This window comes from Bubalus kerabau, chromosome 9 (assembly GCF_029407905.1).
Source record: "Bubalus kerabau isolate K-KA32 ecotype Philippines breed swamp buffalo chromosome 9, PCC_UOA_SB_1v2, whole genome shotgun sequence".
NCBI classification, from domain to species: domain Eukaryota; kingdom Metazoa; phylum Chordata; class Mammalia; order Artiodactyla; family Bovidae; genus Bubalus; species Bubalus kerabau.
Genome location: NC_073632.1, coordinates 17,741,425 through 17,755,009, shown reverse-complemented (window position 1 = coordinate 17,755,009; position 13,585 = coordinate 17,741,425). Strand labels below are relative to the sequence as shown.

Sequence of the window (13,585 nt, the reverse complement as noted above, 5' to 3'; positions counted from 1 at the left end):
TCATGTATGGATGTGAGAGTTGGACCATAAAGAAAGCTGAGTGCCGAAGAATTGATGCTTCTGAACTGTGGTGTTGGAGAAGACTCTTGAGTGTCCCTTGGACTGAAAGGAAATCCAACCAGTCCATCCTAAAGGAAATCAACCCTGAATATTCATTGGAAGGACTGATGCTGAAGCTGAAACTCCAATACTTTGGCCACTTGATGTGAAGAACTGACTCATTTGAAAAGACCCTGATACTGGGAAAGATTGAAGGTGGGAGGAGAAGGGGACGACAGAGGATGAAGTGGTTGGATAGCAAACTCAATGGACATGAGTTTGGGTAGACTCTGGGAGCTGGTGATGGACAAGAAGGCCTGGCGTGTTGCCTTCCATGGGGTTGCAAAGAGTCGGATACGACTGAGCGACTGAACTGAACCGAAACAGCAAGAGGTAAGCACCTCATATGAATATGACCATAATCTCCAAACATTTTACAAGTAAAATTTAACTTGAAAAATCAAATACACATGCTTGAACTAATAGTAGCAAAGAAACACATAATCCAAGAGCCTGACCTGAATCATACCAGGTATGCAAAAGTTGCAATCTTCACCTAGACCTTATGATCCTAGTTGCAAAGAATCCCAAACTACAAGCCTATTTTTAAAAGCCGGCTCAAATGTGACAACAGTGGTTTTACTCAGACCGGCATCGTTAAGTAATGTTCAAGTGTCCTTACACAGGAGAGGGAGTCTAGAGGCTTTGGGAAGTTTCTTAAACAGCCTCTTTGAGCATCCCACCCGCTCACTTACCAAGAATAAAAATATGTTCTGAGTTGTTTCCAAAATTAAAAAAGATACCGTATATAAAGTGCCAAACTCAGGGCTTGGCCCACAGCAAACCCTCACTGAGCAGGAAAGCTACTGCAGTTGTTTCCAACACTGTACCTTCACTGTGTCGAAGGTCAAGGACTTACTAGTATCAGATACTGATCAATCCATGATAAAAATCTCTCCTGAAATTTTTAGATAAGGATCAAATATCTAAGGACATATCAACAAAAAATACCAGAAAAAAAATTCACCATCTCACTGTGTTGTAGTGTAGTCGCTAAGTCATGTCCGACTCTTGAGACCGGGGACTGTAGCCTGCCAGGCTCCTGTCTATGGGATTCTTCAGGCAAGAAAACTGGAGAGGGTTGCCATTTCCTTCTCCAGGGGATCTTCTCGAACTAGGGATCAAACGCAGGTCTCCTGCACTGCAGGCGGTCTCCTGCACTGCAGCAGTCTCTTCACACTGCAGGTAGATTCTTTACTGACTGAGCCACCGGGAAAGCACCATCCCATTAATTCTTTACTTCTATTAGGTTCACCATAAAATGGATGGTAATTACTTAAGAAATAGTATTCCTACCCACATGTACCACATGGTGCCCAGAAGGGGGCAGTATAAGCGGATGCCAGAGTCCCATCCTTGCCTGCACACCTTCAGGCCTTTGTCAATTATGGTGATCAGTGAGATACCTTGACGCTACATTCATCCGCCAAATACCACATAAAGGGTACTATTCCAAACTTCAAGACTGTCAAGTAATTTATCACCTGGTATTCAAGAGAAGTCCAAAAAAACAAATTTAAACAAAGCCAATCTCCCCTTCCCCACTGCCCAACACACACACACACTAAAACTTCCATCCAGAAAAGGGAGTTTCTTCAATTTGAGGGATTTTATATGTCAACTTAGACTCGGGGTGAAGAGCAGAAAAAGGAATAAATTAATACATCTAGCAAGCAGTGGTAACCACCACATGGAACACAGATTGCCTGCTCTGTGGGATTCTCCTTCCACCATGCTTTCTTCCTCAAGGTTCAGTCCCATGCCCTCACTTCCAGACGAGAAGGAAAAAGCATTTCCAGGATTCTGAATAAAACCCTCAGAAAGAGCAGAGGCACTGCCCCAGGTAACATAGCTCACCCAAGCATTCTTCCATCACCTACACACGAAGGGGCTCTCCAGTCTACACTGCACCCTCTGCTCTTCCAGAGTCCAGACTCCCGTCTCCAGCTTCCAGACGGGCATCTCCATGCATGTCCCACAGACACTTCATCCTGCCCAAGCAGTGTCTTACCGTCTTCCACCTGTAACCTTTGAACCTTCATCTAGTACTGAATTCCTTCCCCCGATGAGTAAGTCTACCTCACTCACAGAACCTTAGCCAAGCTAGAAAACGTGGGGTCATCTCAGTGTCTTCCGCAGAAGGCGAACCAATGTTAACCTACTCCAAATGTCCCTGGCTCCTCAACTCCCTTCCAGTCTCCCCAGCTCCCTCCTGCCCACTCTGAACCCCACTACTAAGTAGTACCTTCATCACTGCTCATTTCAGGGCTGCACTAGGATTCTGCCATGACCCCTCTGACTCCACAACCTCCTCCAACCCCTCTTCCATGTGACAGAAGGTGACGTTTCTAATGTTTCTCCTGCCTCACAGCATTGCAAGCCCTTCAATCCTTTGGGTGAATTAAATCAGGCACTGCTCTATATTCCATCTATAGGCAGTTCTAGATGCCACTGAAAACCTTTCACAATCTGGAATAATAATAAGCTGCCTTTGCCACTTGCCCCACAAAACTTAGATATTATCACATTGAAACTTTAAAATGTCAGGTGTCCTCACACCTTCGTACTTCTGCTCACACAATTTTTATGCCTGAAATACACCACCCACTCTTACCCTAGGATCTTGTTATAACAAAAATAGCCTGGGATATCAGACTGCTAAATGTGTGGGAAGGAGGCAAGAGAAGCAGAAACAGAAAAGGCCAAATACTAACTTCTGGAATATACCTCAACAGGTTTCAACACAAATATGGGGAAAAAAAAAAAAAAAATATATATATATATATATATATATATATACACACACACACATACACACACACACACACACACATATATATATAATGGCCTGTATCTCTGTGAGAAAGAACTTTTTTCATTGTATGATCACACAAACTGTTCTAGTACACGGGGAGCACACAGCTGATCTTTAAGAAACTACATTATATTGCCAAAATCACAAAAATCATCTTTGGATAAAATTACATGTGTATATGTGGGCTCAGCTGTGTCCGACTCTGAGATGTCATGGACTGTAGCCTGCCAGGCTCCTCTGTTCATGGAACTCTGCAGGCAAGGATACTAGATTGGGTAGCCATTCCCTTCTCCAGGGGATCTTCCCGACCCAGGGATCAAACCCAGGTCTTCTGCATTGCAGGCGGACAGTCTTATTAGATAGTCTTACTCTGATGAGCTCTTTCTCAGACTTCAATATGAGTCTGAGAAATCCTATAAAATCAAGTGATTTCTCTTTAACATGTGAAAATATTCTGACTAAAATGCCGTGAGGAAATACCTTACTCGTCAGTGAGGGAAGACGTGGATGCAGACAGAGCTGTGCATGCAGCCTGTGACCCAGAGAAGGTCGTCAGGGACCTGAGCCCACACCCCTGTCACCACCCACTTCTACGCAGTATGGGACTCGTCTCGTCCACTGCTTCACATGAAGGTGATCTCAGGAAACCCCTCTGGAAATGATTTGCTTAAACAAAAATACTTAAGATGTTCATAAATCAAATCTCTAATACCAGTCTAAAGTGATAAACCTATATGTTCCAATCAAGAGTTGGAGATCAATCAAGAATCAGATATAATATTTTATACTTAATTATATAAAAATACTATGTAAATCATATTACCAGATTCCTATTAAAAACCAGGTGGTGAGGTGGTAAAGAACCCACCTGCCAATGCAGGAGACATCAGAGACCCAAGTTCAACCCCTGAGTCAGGAAGATCCCCTGGAGGAGAGCATGGCAACCCACTTGAGTACTCCTGCCTGGAGACTCCCATGGACAGAGGAGCCTGGCGGGATACAGTCCATGGGGTCACAAAGAGTCAGACACAACTGAGCACAACACAGCAGCAACAGAGTTAAAAACTTACCACATATAAAGCACAGGTCAGGGCAAATCAATCTCTATTTTTTATGAACAGTATGATAAAATTCACATGTTCCTAAATACAAAGTTAAAATATAAACTATAAAAATGAAGGAAAAAAAAATGAGCTGATTCTTTTAAAACCCAAAATAAAGCAATGTTAAAGGATACTGATCTGTCTGTGGTCTTCGAAAGTTCTCTGGAAGATTGGCTTCATATAGTAGTCTTGCTTTAGTATTTCCCATATCTTGCATGCACTGTAACAAAAAAAAATCAAATATTTTCATTACTCATATAAACATTAAAAAGTAATTCCTATAGACATACATATACATACATACACATATATACAAACACCAGGTATTTATCATTTCCAACATATATTCTTTTCTTTAAAAAAATAATTTAAATCATAACCATGAAATTACTCAAATTCAAAACAGAAGCATAGTTTTAACCGTTCATATTTCTTTAATATATGTAGATCCACCGTTTTCTGCCTTTTTCCATGACTACAATACCACCTTTTTTTATACTTCTACTTCCTTAAAGTGCGTTCCCTGGCAGTTTATGGTATGACTGATGTTTTAAATGTTATCACTTGAACAACACTGCCATTTCTAAGCCCAAAAACTCAACATCAAATTTTCTTTGTCTTGAGCTTCAAAATACTCTGAAGTTTTCATAATTTACATTCCAGACCACATGGAAAGCAGCAAGAGAGAAATGCTGGTGTCCTGGAACTCTACAGAAGTGGATTCACTTCTTTTAAGATTACTAACTTCTTTAAGGGTTATTAGCTTCTTGAAGATTCTACTAAAAGCTTTGGATTCTCCTTTCCCTACCAAAAAAAAAATGCCTAATGGCTAAATTTCACATACAAGTTCATGAGCTCATAGGACTCTCCCTAAAAAATCTATCAATCCCAAGAGCAAGAACCACTGCTAAGGAGACATACGATAATTAAACTGGTTGAAGTGATTATTTTCTTTCTTATTTTGCAATGTATTTTTTTAATTTATTTATTTTTAATTGGAGGATAATTACTTTGCAATATTGTGATGGTTTCTGCCATACATCAACATGAATCAGCCATAGGTATACGTATGTCCCCTCCCTTTTGAACCTCCCTCCCACTTCCCACCCCATCCCACTCCCCTAGGTTGTAACAGCCAGTGATATAATCTTACATTCAATAAATATGACTCTATAGATTTTATGCAAATATTATACATATTCTCTTTATCTAAGTCATTAACATTTTATTTTGGTAAAATAAAAAATAATTAGGAATAGGTATAAGTGTGGGGCTTCCCAGGTGGTGCTAGTGGTAAAGAACCCGCCTGCCAATGCAGGAGACACAAGAGAGGCAGGTTCCATCCCTAGGTCAGGAAGACGCCCTGGAGAAGGGCATGGCAACCCACTCTAGTATTTCTGTCTGAAGAATACCATGGACAGAAGAGCCTGGCAGGCTATAGTCCACGGGGTCACAAAGAGTCGGATACAACCAAAGTGACGTAGCACAAGACATAAGTCTACACTGGGCTTCCCGGGTACCTCACTTGGTAAAGAATCTACCTTCAATGCAGGAGACCCTGGTTCAACTCCTAGGTCAGTAAGATTCGCTGGAGAACGGATAGGATATCCACTCCAGTACTCTTGGGCTTCTCTGGTGGCTCAGATGGTAAACAGTTCTCCAGCACTGAGGGAGACCTGGATTTAATCCCTGGGTTGGGAAGATCCCCTGGAGGAGGGCATGGCAACCCACTCCAGTATTCCTGCCTGGAGAATCCCGTGCAGAGTCTGGCAGGCTACAATCCATGTGGCCGCAAGGAGTCGGACACAACCGAGCAACTAGGTACGCGGCACACAGCATGAGTGTATGCTATAGCAAATTATTTAATTTTGCTCTAGGGATGCTATCTATCACAATTAGACAGGAAGGAAAAAAAGAGTTATAAAAATCTGAAAGCAAGAGTGATATGAATATAAAGAGCCTTTTCTAGAGGAGACCACTGCTGAAAAGTGACTTGATGCTGGTGTGCATGCGTGCATGCATAGCATGTGTGTATGTGTGTGTTAGCTGGGCCTGGGGGAAATAAGGATTCAATAACATCACAGATACAGAGAGATCACTGTGAAAGAAGAGGGAAGGCACTAGTAAGCTCAGATAATTTCTAAGTTTCTGAAAAGTAGAACAGAGTAGGGTGGGAGGAAAGTCTGTGATGAAAGGATTAGCGGAGATGAAACTGGTTCACTCACTGGAGATGGTTAAAGACAGGAGGCAATCTCAGGAGGTGATAAGAGTGCAGTACAAACTAGCTGTCCTCAAAGTTTCAAGACACTATGGGTTAGGGCCCTACTGCACACATTAAAATTTATTCCACTGGCCTTAAAGAGTAAACTCTGGTAATCAGCAGAAGAAAATAATGAAACAGCCTAACAGCTATAGTAGCAAGCATTAGCCTCAATACCTTATTAACATATATAAATATATGTATTATTACAAATTATACATATTGTATAATATATAAATTGAATACATATTACAATATATAAATTGCTTATATATATGCCATTTAAAATTTTTTTAAATCCTGATCTAGATATTACTACCCTAATTTGGCAGGAAAGGAAACTGAAACTGCAAAATGTTAAGTGACAGGTCTAAGACTTTCCAGAAGCATTTAACTTCTGACAGAACCCGCATCAGCCATCAGCCGTCTAGACACCCCAGGCTGCAGCCAGTGGAACAGGGAACTATATCATGCAAGGCTTAAGAATACCAGGCTCTCTGCTTTAGAGGCTCAGTTTTCATTTTACCAATGAGGAAACAAGGCCAAAGAGGTTCCCTACTGTGTAATTCAAGGAATCAGTTATGGAGTTTTAAAAACATTTTAAAATAGATATTTAAACAGCAAACTACAGCTCATCTCAAAATTAGATTAAAAAAAAAAACAAGTCATGCATCCAGTAACCACAAATGTATTGATATTTTTGACAATCATTGTAAGACTATATGAAATACAAAGTCAACATTCATTTTTAAGAAAAATATATTAATGTATTGAAGGATAAGTGAAATGTATACTCTGTAGTTATGATAAATGCCATTTAGGTAGGGCATATTTTAAAATTAATGTTAATTACTATGCCAGTTAAACTCAATCTGTTCTCTTTTTACATATCATATGGTCCTAGAAAGATAAATTTTATACTGTACTTTTTGATAAACCACCTTCATCCAAAATCATCATAATTATTACCATTATAATTGCAGAGGAAGACTTCACCCGGAAATGGTATAATAAAACTCAGTTAGGAATAGCAAAACCCACTATTATGAGTATTTTTCATCAATCTATAATCTGCGTGATTTTAGCTTATCCACACAATCCAATACATATTACAACATTTGACCAAAGGCTCACATATCATTTGAGATTCAATTTTTTAAAATACTATTTGAATCAAAATGCTGAAAAGCATCTACAGGCTAACATACTATCAAGACAATCTAACAAAGATGATGTATTTCTATTCCTGAAACTTTCTAAGTAGACAATATTATATCACCCAGCCTTAGTTTTTGCAGTAAAAAACAATAAAACTTATATTCTAAAAGATACTTTTAACATTTTACAGAGACTAAAGAAAATTTAGGTTGTCAAGTTTTAATTGGCATTTTATTAGATTTGTGTAATTTAGTAAACATACAAAAAAACACACACAAAAAAGTGGGAATAGACTTTTTACAAGACAGTATCAATAAGTAACCAAACCAACGTAGCAGGAAATTTTTATTTTTGTGTAACACTACTGTTCACATCAATGGAGCATCTCCAGTGGAAAAATATGAAGTAGCACACAAAGACAGTTTTACTGAAAAGGGGGCTGTGAAATAAATGCTAAGATAAAAGGCAACAGGAACAGGAACTGTCATGGTCAGTGTCAGGAAATAAACATAAAAGCCAAGAATAATGACAGGCCACCGAAAGTTCCAACTCAATGACACACTCTCCTGAGAATAAAACTCATCAAATTTTTTCTTTCCTTTAGTCTTCCAAAATCCTGGAAAGCAGAGCTCTTTGAGGAATTCAACGAAGGGATGTGACTACTCCAGGATACAGCTCTTATTTGTCCAAGCCCAGCTAAAGCTAGGGGCTTCCCCGATAGCTCAGTAGGTCAAGAACATGCCTGTAATGCAGCAGACCCCGTTTGATTCCGGGGTGGGGAAGACCCACCCAGTCCAGCCCAGGACCAGGGTCTGTGTTTAAGAGCTAGAGCTTGTGGGCCTCCCCTCTGCTTCATCCTGTGCGTGCTCCCTTTTCCCTATCTGTCCCTGGAATGTTCCCTGCATTTTCTCCCTCAGATATTGAGAAGTACCCAGGCAACAACCATTTATAGTCAAAGTCCACTCAGGAAGCTTTCTGTGTAGTTTTCCTAAGTTTTTAAGTGTGTACTGACTTGCCCTTTGGGGTTTACTGGCTATTTTTAAAAAATGGAGTAAGTGGAAAACAAAATAACAGCAACAAAATAAAGGACTGAAATTACTAATAGCTTTGTTGCAAATGATTAGTTTACAACATGGCAATTAGATCTTCCAAGTTCCCAATGCCACAAATGCAAAACATTAAAATAATCAACAGAATCTTAAACATTACTGTGTAATGGAAGGATGCTACACATCTATGTTAAATCTGGAAGTAAAAAGGTTAAAAAAACGATAAAAAAAATATTTCAGGAAGAATATACACAAAACTGAAAAATAAGCTTCTTCCTATAGAGGGAAACAGCCTGGCGTGCGGCAGCCCATGGGGTCGCAGAGTCGGACGCGGCCAAACGACTGGACTGAACTGACAGCAGGAAGCCGGGTGGCTGGGGGCACAGAGAGGAGGGAGCACTCACTCACACGTGTGTGCCTCAGACCTTCGCACCAGGCCCACCTGCTCGCCGCTCCCCAACACAACAAAACCGTGAGGGGCCGCAGCAGTCCTGCACTGACCCCAGATAAGGTCCTATCCGGAGGGCGCTCAGCCAGGGCACCCGCAGAGCAAGGAGCTCGCCCTCACTGGGCGCTCCACCTCCACCGAGAGAACAGGCCATGACAGACATTCAGAGTGAGTACAATTAACACGTTTAAAAACCCCACCCAAGAACATCTGACACTCAAAGTACATTCAGAACATAAATACAGCATTTATTTACCACATGTTTTCCCAGGATCAATACTTTCGTGACTGTTGCTTAAGATGGTATCAGTGAAATTTCAAATTACTTGTTTTTGCTTAGGATTTCAACGTGTTTGGTTCTGTGTGTGAGAGGGAACATTACTTGCTCTATTATTTTCTATTCATATTTAGAACACAAAGACTAAAAATTTCAAATCTCCCTAGCTGAACATATATATATATATATTTTATTAAACCTCATAATTAAACAAAGGAAGTGAGCCCTTGCAGTCCCTGGTGATTCTTCATGTCCGTGACTCACCTCTACTACCACTTGCAATTTTCCAGAATAGTTTTCTATCTTCCTCTCAAAAGCCACCAGGATTTCCTGCATAGAAGCAAGCTTTTCAGGACTGGTTTCAAGATCTTTGGGGTTCCAGCTGCTGGAAAAGAAGGGCCACCAGTTTTGGTCTCAGGAACTCTTTGGAAATATTTAATACAGAGTCCATTCCTTCAGTTTTCATGAAATTGTATTTACAGAGAGCTGATCTCTTTCTGTTTCTCTGTTTTTAAGAACAAAGTAAGTAAACCACACATATTTAAAAGTTAAAATTGTTAAATGATGATGTGGAATCAGAGGTACCAGTTTTCTTATTTTTCACAATTTCTAGATCTTCTCAGATCACGATTCATGTTGCAGCATTGGCTGGCTACTAACAAATTCAGAAAATGAATTCCTTTTCTTTTAAGCAGTAAAATTAAACACTGTTGGGACAAAACTGGAAAAGTTTCATATGACAGTCTTTTATCATCTCCACGTACTCTGCAATTCATACCACCTGAAGTCCAGGAATAAACCACTACTCCTGCCCTAGGTGTTCAGGCCCAGCAGGCGGCATCTGGACTCTTGCCTCTTCTACCAGAAGACGCAGGGACTCTCGCTTTCACGTCTGTGCACGTTTACCCGGAGTCAACCTTGGCACCACTGCTTTAGCTCAAGATTCAGTCACCCACTGCCGAGGCCACTGCAGGAACATGTAAGGACTTACGTTCTTAGAAGAACATGGTATTAGACACTGCTCTTCAACTTAGACCTCATTACAAGCTCCCGAGGCTGTCCCTCCATAAGCCACCCCTCACAGGACCAAGGCCAAACCAGCCCCAGCCTGCAACTTTCACCTCTGCCCCTATAACCGCACCAGTCTCTTCTACTTCACTTTCTCAAACACGACATACTTTTCTGTCTTCCTGCCTAGAAGTCCCTCTGCACACTGTTGTATGCTTTTAGAAACCGATAAACAAAGGTCAATGTCAAAAATAGTAATGAGACATTTAAAAGACATGTTTAGCGAATCGCCAGTCCAGGTTCAATGCATGATACGGTTGCCCGGGGCTGGTGCACTGGGCCGACCCAGAGGGATGGATGGTACAGGGAGGGAGGTGGGAGGGGGTTATGGATGGGGAACACGTGTACACCTGTGGCAGATTCGTGTTAATGTATGGCAAAACCAATATAATATTGTAAAGTAATTAGCCTCCAATTAAAATAAATAAATTTAAATTTAAAAAAACCTTTTTTTAATAAATAAAAGACATGTTTAGAACTTGTGATATCACTGGATACTGGTAATACTTTTTTAAAAGGGAAAAAAGGAGCCACTCCTAAGGAACGTGCTGAAGATGCTCTGCGTGCTGAGGATCTCTGAGCCAGCAAGCCTAACCCTGAGCCCAAGCCTACAGAATACCTGGCCAGAACTTTACCACACCTGCTGGTCTCAGGCACTCTGCAGTCATATCAAGCAGCAACTCTGAACTGCTGTGTGTGACGAAACAAACAAAATAATCGTGTTCCTAGAAAATGAATTCAGTGGATTCATTCACTGCCCCCCAGCAAATTCCTGCCCTGCGTGAGCACCCACTCTGGGATATATGTCCTTATCTTCAGGTAGCCTGCAATTCCTTTGGCTATACTCTCAGTCCACCTAGAGTAGCCAGCACAGAATTAACGGGATCAAGGAGTGACTTCCACTAAGTAACATCTCACCATTTTGTTCACTGCTTTGATGCAAGAACCACAGCCAGTCACGAGGAAAAGGAAATTCTATTACTGATATTGTTGAAAGTTTAACCTCAAAAACAATTAAGAAAATCAACAGAAAAATCACAATCTTGCACATTCAAATTCAAAAAAAGGTTTTGTTTTTTTTTTTATTTCCTCCAATGGATTGTTTAAAATGCAAACCCTCCACTGAATTTCACAGATCACATGTTGTTATAGACAGTGTCATATTTATTTCCCTCTGCACCTGCAGGTAAAAGATAAACCCAGCAATGTGCTGCCACCTCGCTCTGCTTCTGAGGACACAGACTCATATCATGACCCTGGCAAGAAGTCAGTATAAGTTGAATCTCAGTCAACTGAAAAGGTTCAGTATGTACATGAGGCCACAGTTTGAGAAATTTCATCAGCTTGATGGAGCTATAATGAGCACTCCTCCCGTAAAATAAGAAAAAAAGTTGCTTGACCTGGGATCTCTTGAATAAGTATGTACCAAGAATTGTGTACTGAAAGCTTATTATGTGTCTGATCCTATACAACACTATAGAAATTTATCTAAGGGTCAAAACCTTGAGGGGCTTCCCTGGTAGCACAGCTGGTAAAGAATCTGCCTGCAATGCAGGAGACCCTGGTTCAATTCCTGGGTCAGAAAGATCTCCTGGAGAAGGGATAGGATACCTACTCCAATATTCTTGGGATTCTCTACAACTCAGACGGTAAAGAATCTGCCTGCAATGCAGGAGACCTGGGTTCAATCCCTGGTTGGGAAGATCCCCTAGAAGAGGGCATAGCAACCCACTCCAGTATTCTTGCCTGGAGAATCCCCATGGACAGGAGCCTGGCAGGCTACTATCTACAGGGTCACAAAGAGTCAGACACGACTGAGCAACTAAGCACAGCAAAACACAAAATTTTGAGAGGTTAAACAATGTTCTAATACACACAGGTGAAATGTGGTTAAATCATGGAGTGCTTCAAATTAACTGTTTTAATGACAATTTTACTCTATTAAATATTGCTTGTCATGGGGATGCTTTAATAGTACTGATGGTTTTTGAAGTTGCAAGAAGCTCCTTAGCAAAAAACCAAAAACACAGAAAGAAGTACTAGATTAAAGAAACCAAAACCCATGCACAATATTTACAGTGAAATGTAGTAATGGAGTTCAGTTCAGTTACTCAGTCATGTCCAACTCTTTACAACCCCATGAAATGCAACATGCCAGGCCTCCCTGTCCATCACCAACTCCCAGAGTCCAGCCAAACCCATGTCCATTGAGTCGGTGATGCCATCCAGCCATCTCATGCTCTGTCGTCCCCTTCTCCTCCTGCCCTCAATCTTTCCCAGCATCAAGGTCTTTTCAAATGAGTCAGCACTTCACATCAGGTGGCCAAAGTATTGGAGTTTCAGCTTCAACATCAGTCCTTCCAATGAACACCCAGGGCTGATCTCCTTTAGGATGGACTGGTTGGATCTCCTTGCAGTCCAAGGGACTCTCGAGAGTCTTCTCCAACACTACAATTCAAAAGCATCAATTCTTCGGCACTCAGCTTTCTTCACAGTCCAACTTTCATATCCATACATGACCACTGGAAAAACCATAGCCTTGACTAGACGGACCTTTGTTGGCAAAGTAAGGTCTCTGCTTTTGAATATGCTATCTAGGTTGGTCATAACTTTCCTTCCAAGGAGTAAGCATCTTTTAATTTCATGGCTGCAGTCACCATCTGCAGTGATTTTGGAGCCCAAAAAAATAAGTCAGCCAGTTTCCACTGTTTCCCCATCTATTTGCCATAAAGTAATAGGACCAGATGCCATGATCTTCGTTATCTGAATGTTGAGCTTTAAGCCAACTTTTTCACTCTCCACTTTCACTTTCATCAAGAGGCTTTTTAGTTCTTCTTCACTTTCTGCCATAAGGGTGGTGTCATCTGCATATCTGAGGTTATTGATATTTCTCCCGGCAATCTTGATTCCAGCTTGTGCTTCCACCAGCCCAGGGTTTCTCATGACGTACTCTGCATATAAGTTAAATAAGCAGGCTGACAATATACAGCCTTGACGAACTCCTTTTCCTATTTGGAACCAGTCTGTTGTTCCATGTCCAGTTCTAACTGTTGCTTCCTGACCTGCATATAGGTTTCTCAAGAGGCAGGTCAGGTGGTCTGGTATTCCCATCTCTTTCAGAATTTTCCACAGTTTATTGAGATCCACACAGTCAAAGGCTTTGGCATAGTCAATAAAGCAGAAATAGATGTTTTTCTGGAACTCTCTTGCTTTTTCGATGATCCAGTGGATGTTGGCAATTTGATCTTTGGTTCCTCTGCCTTTTCTAAAATCAGCTTGAACATCAGGAAGTTCACGGTTCACATATT

General features: G+C 41.0%; 1 protein-coding gene across 5 annotated transcripts in view; it reads right to left on the bottom strand.

The window, feature by feature from the left end:
- SMAP1 (small ArfGAP 1) overlaps nucleotides 1-13,585 on the bottom strand; it is a 187,806-nt gene that overhangs the window by 93,299 nt on the left and 80,922 nt on the right. For 3 of the 5 annotated variants that reach the window (XM_055534776.1, XM_055534778.1, XM_055534777.1), the window contains one exon: nucleotides 4,152-4,237. In XM_055534776.1, the coding sequence (XP_055390751.1) occupies nucleotides 4,152-4,237 (86 nt within the window). Of the gene's footprint in view, nucleotides 1-4,151; nucleotides 4,238-9,473; nucleotides 9,595-13,585 lie in introns of all 5 variants that reach the window. The other 2 variants (XM_055534780.1, XM_055534779.1) reach the window with 1 other exon arrangement.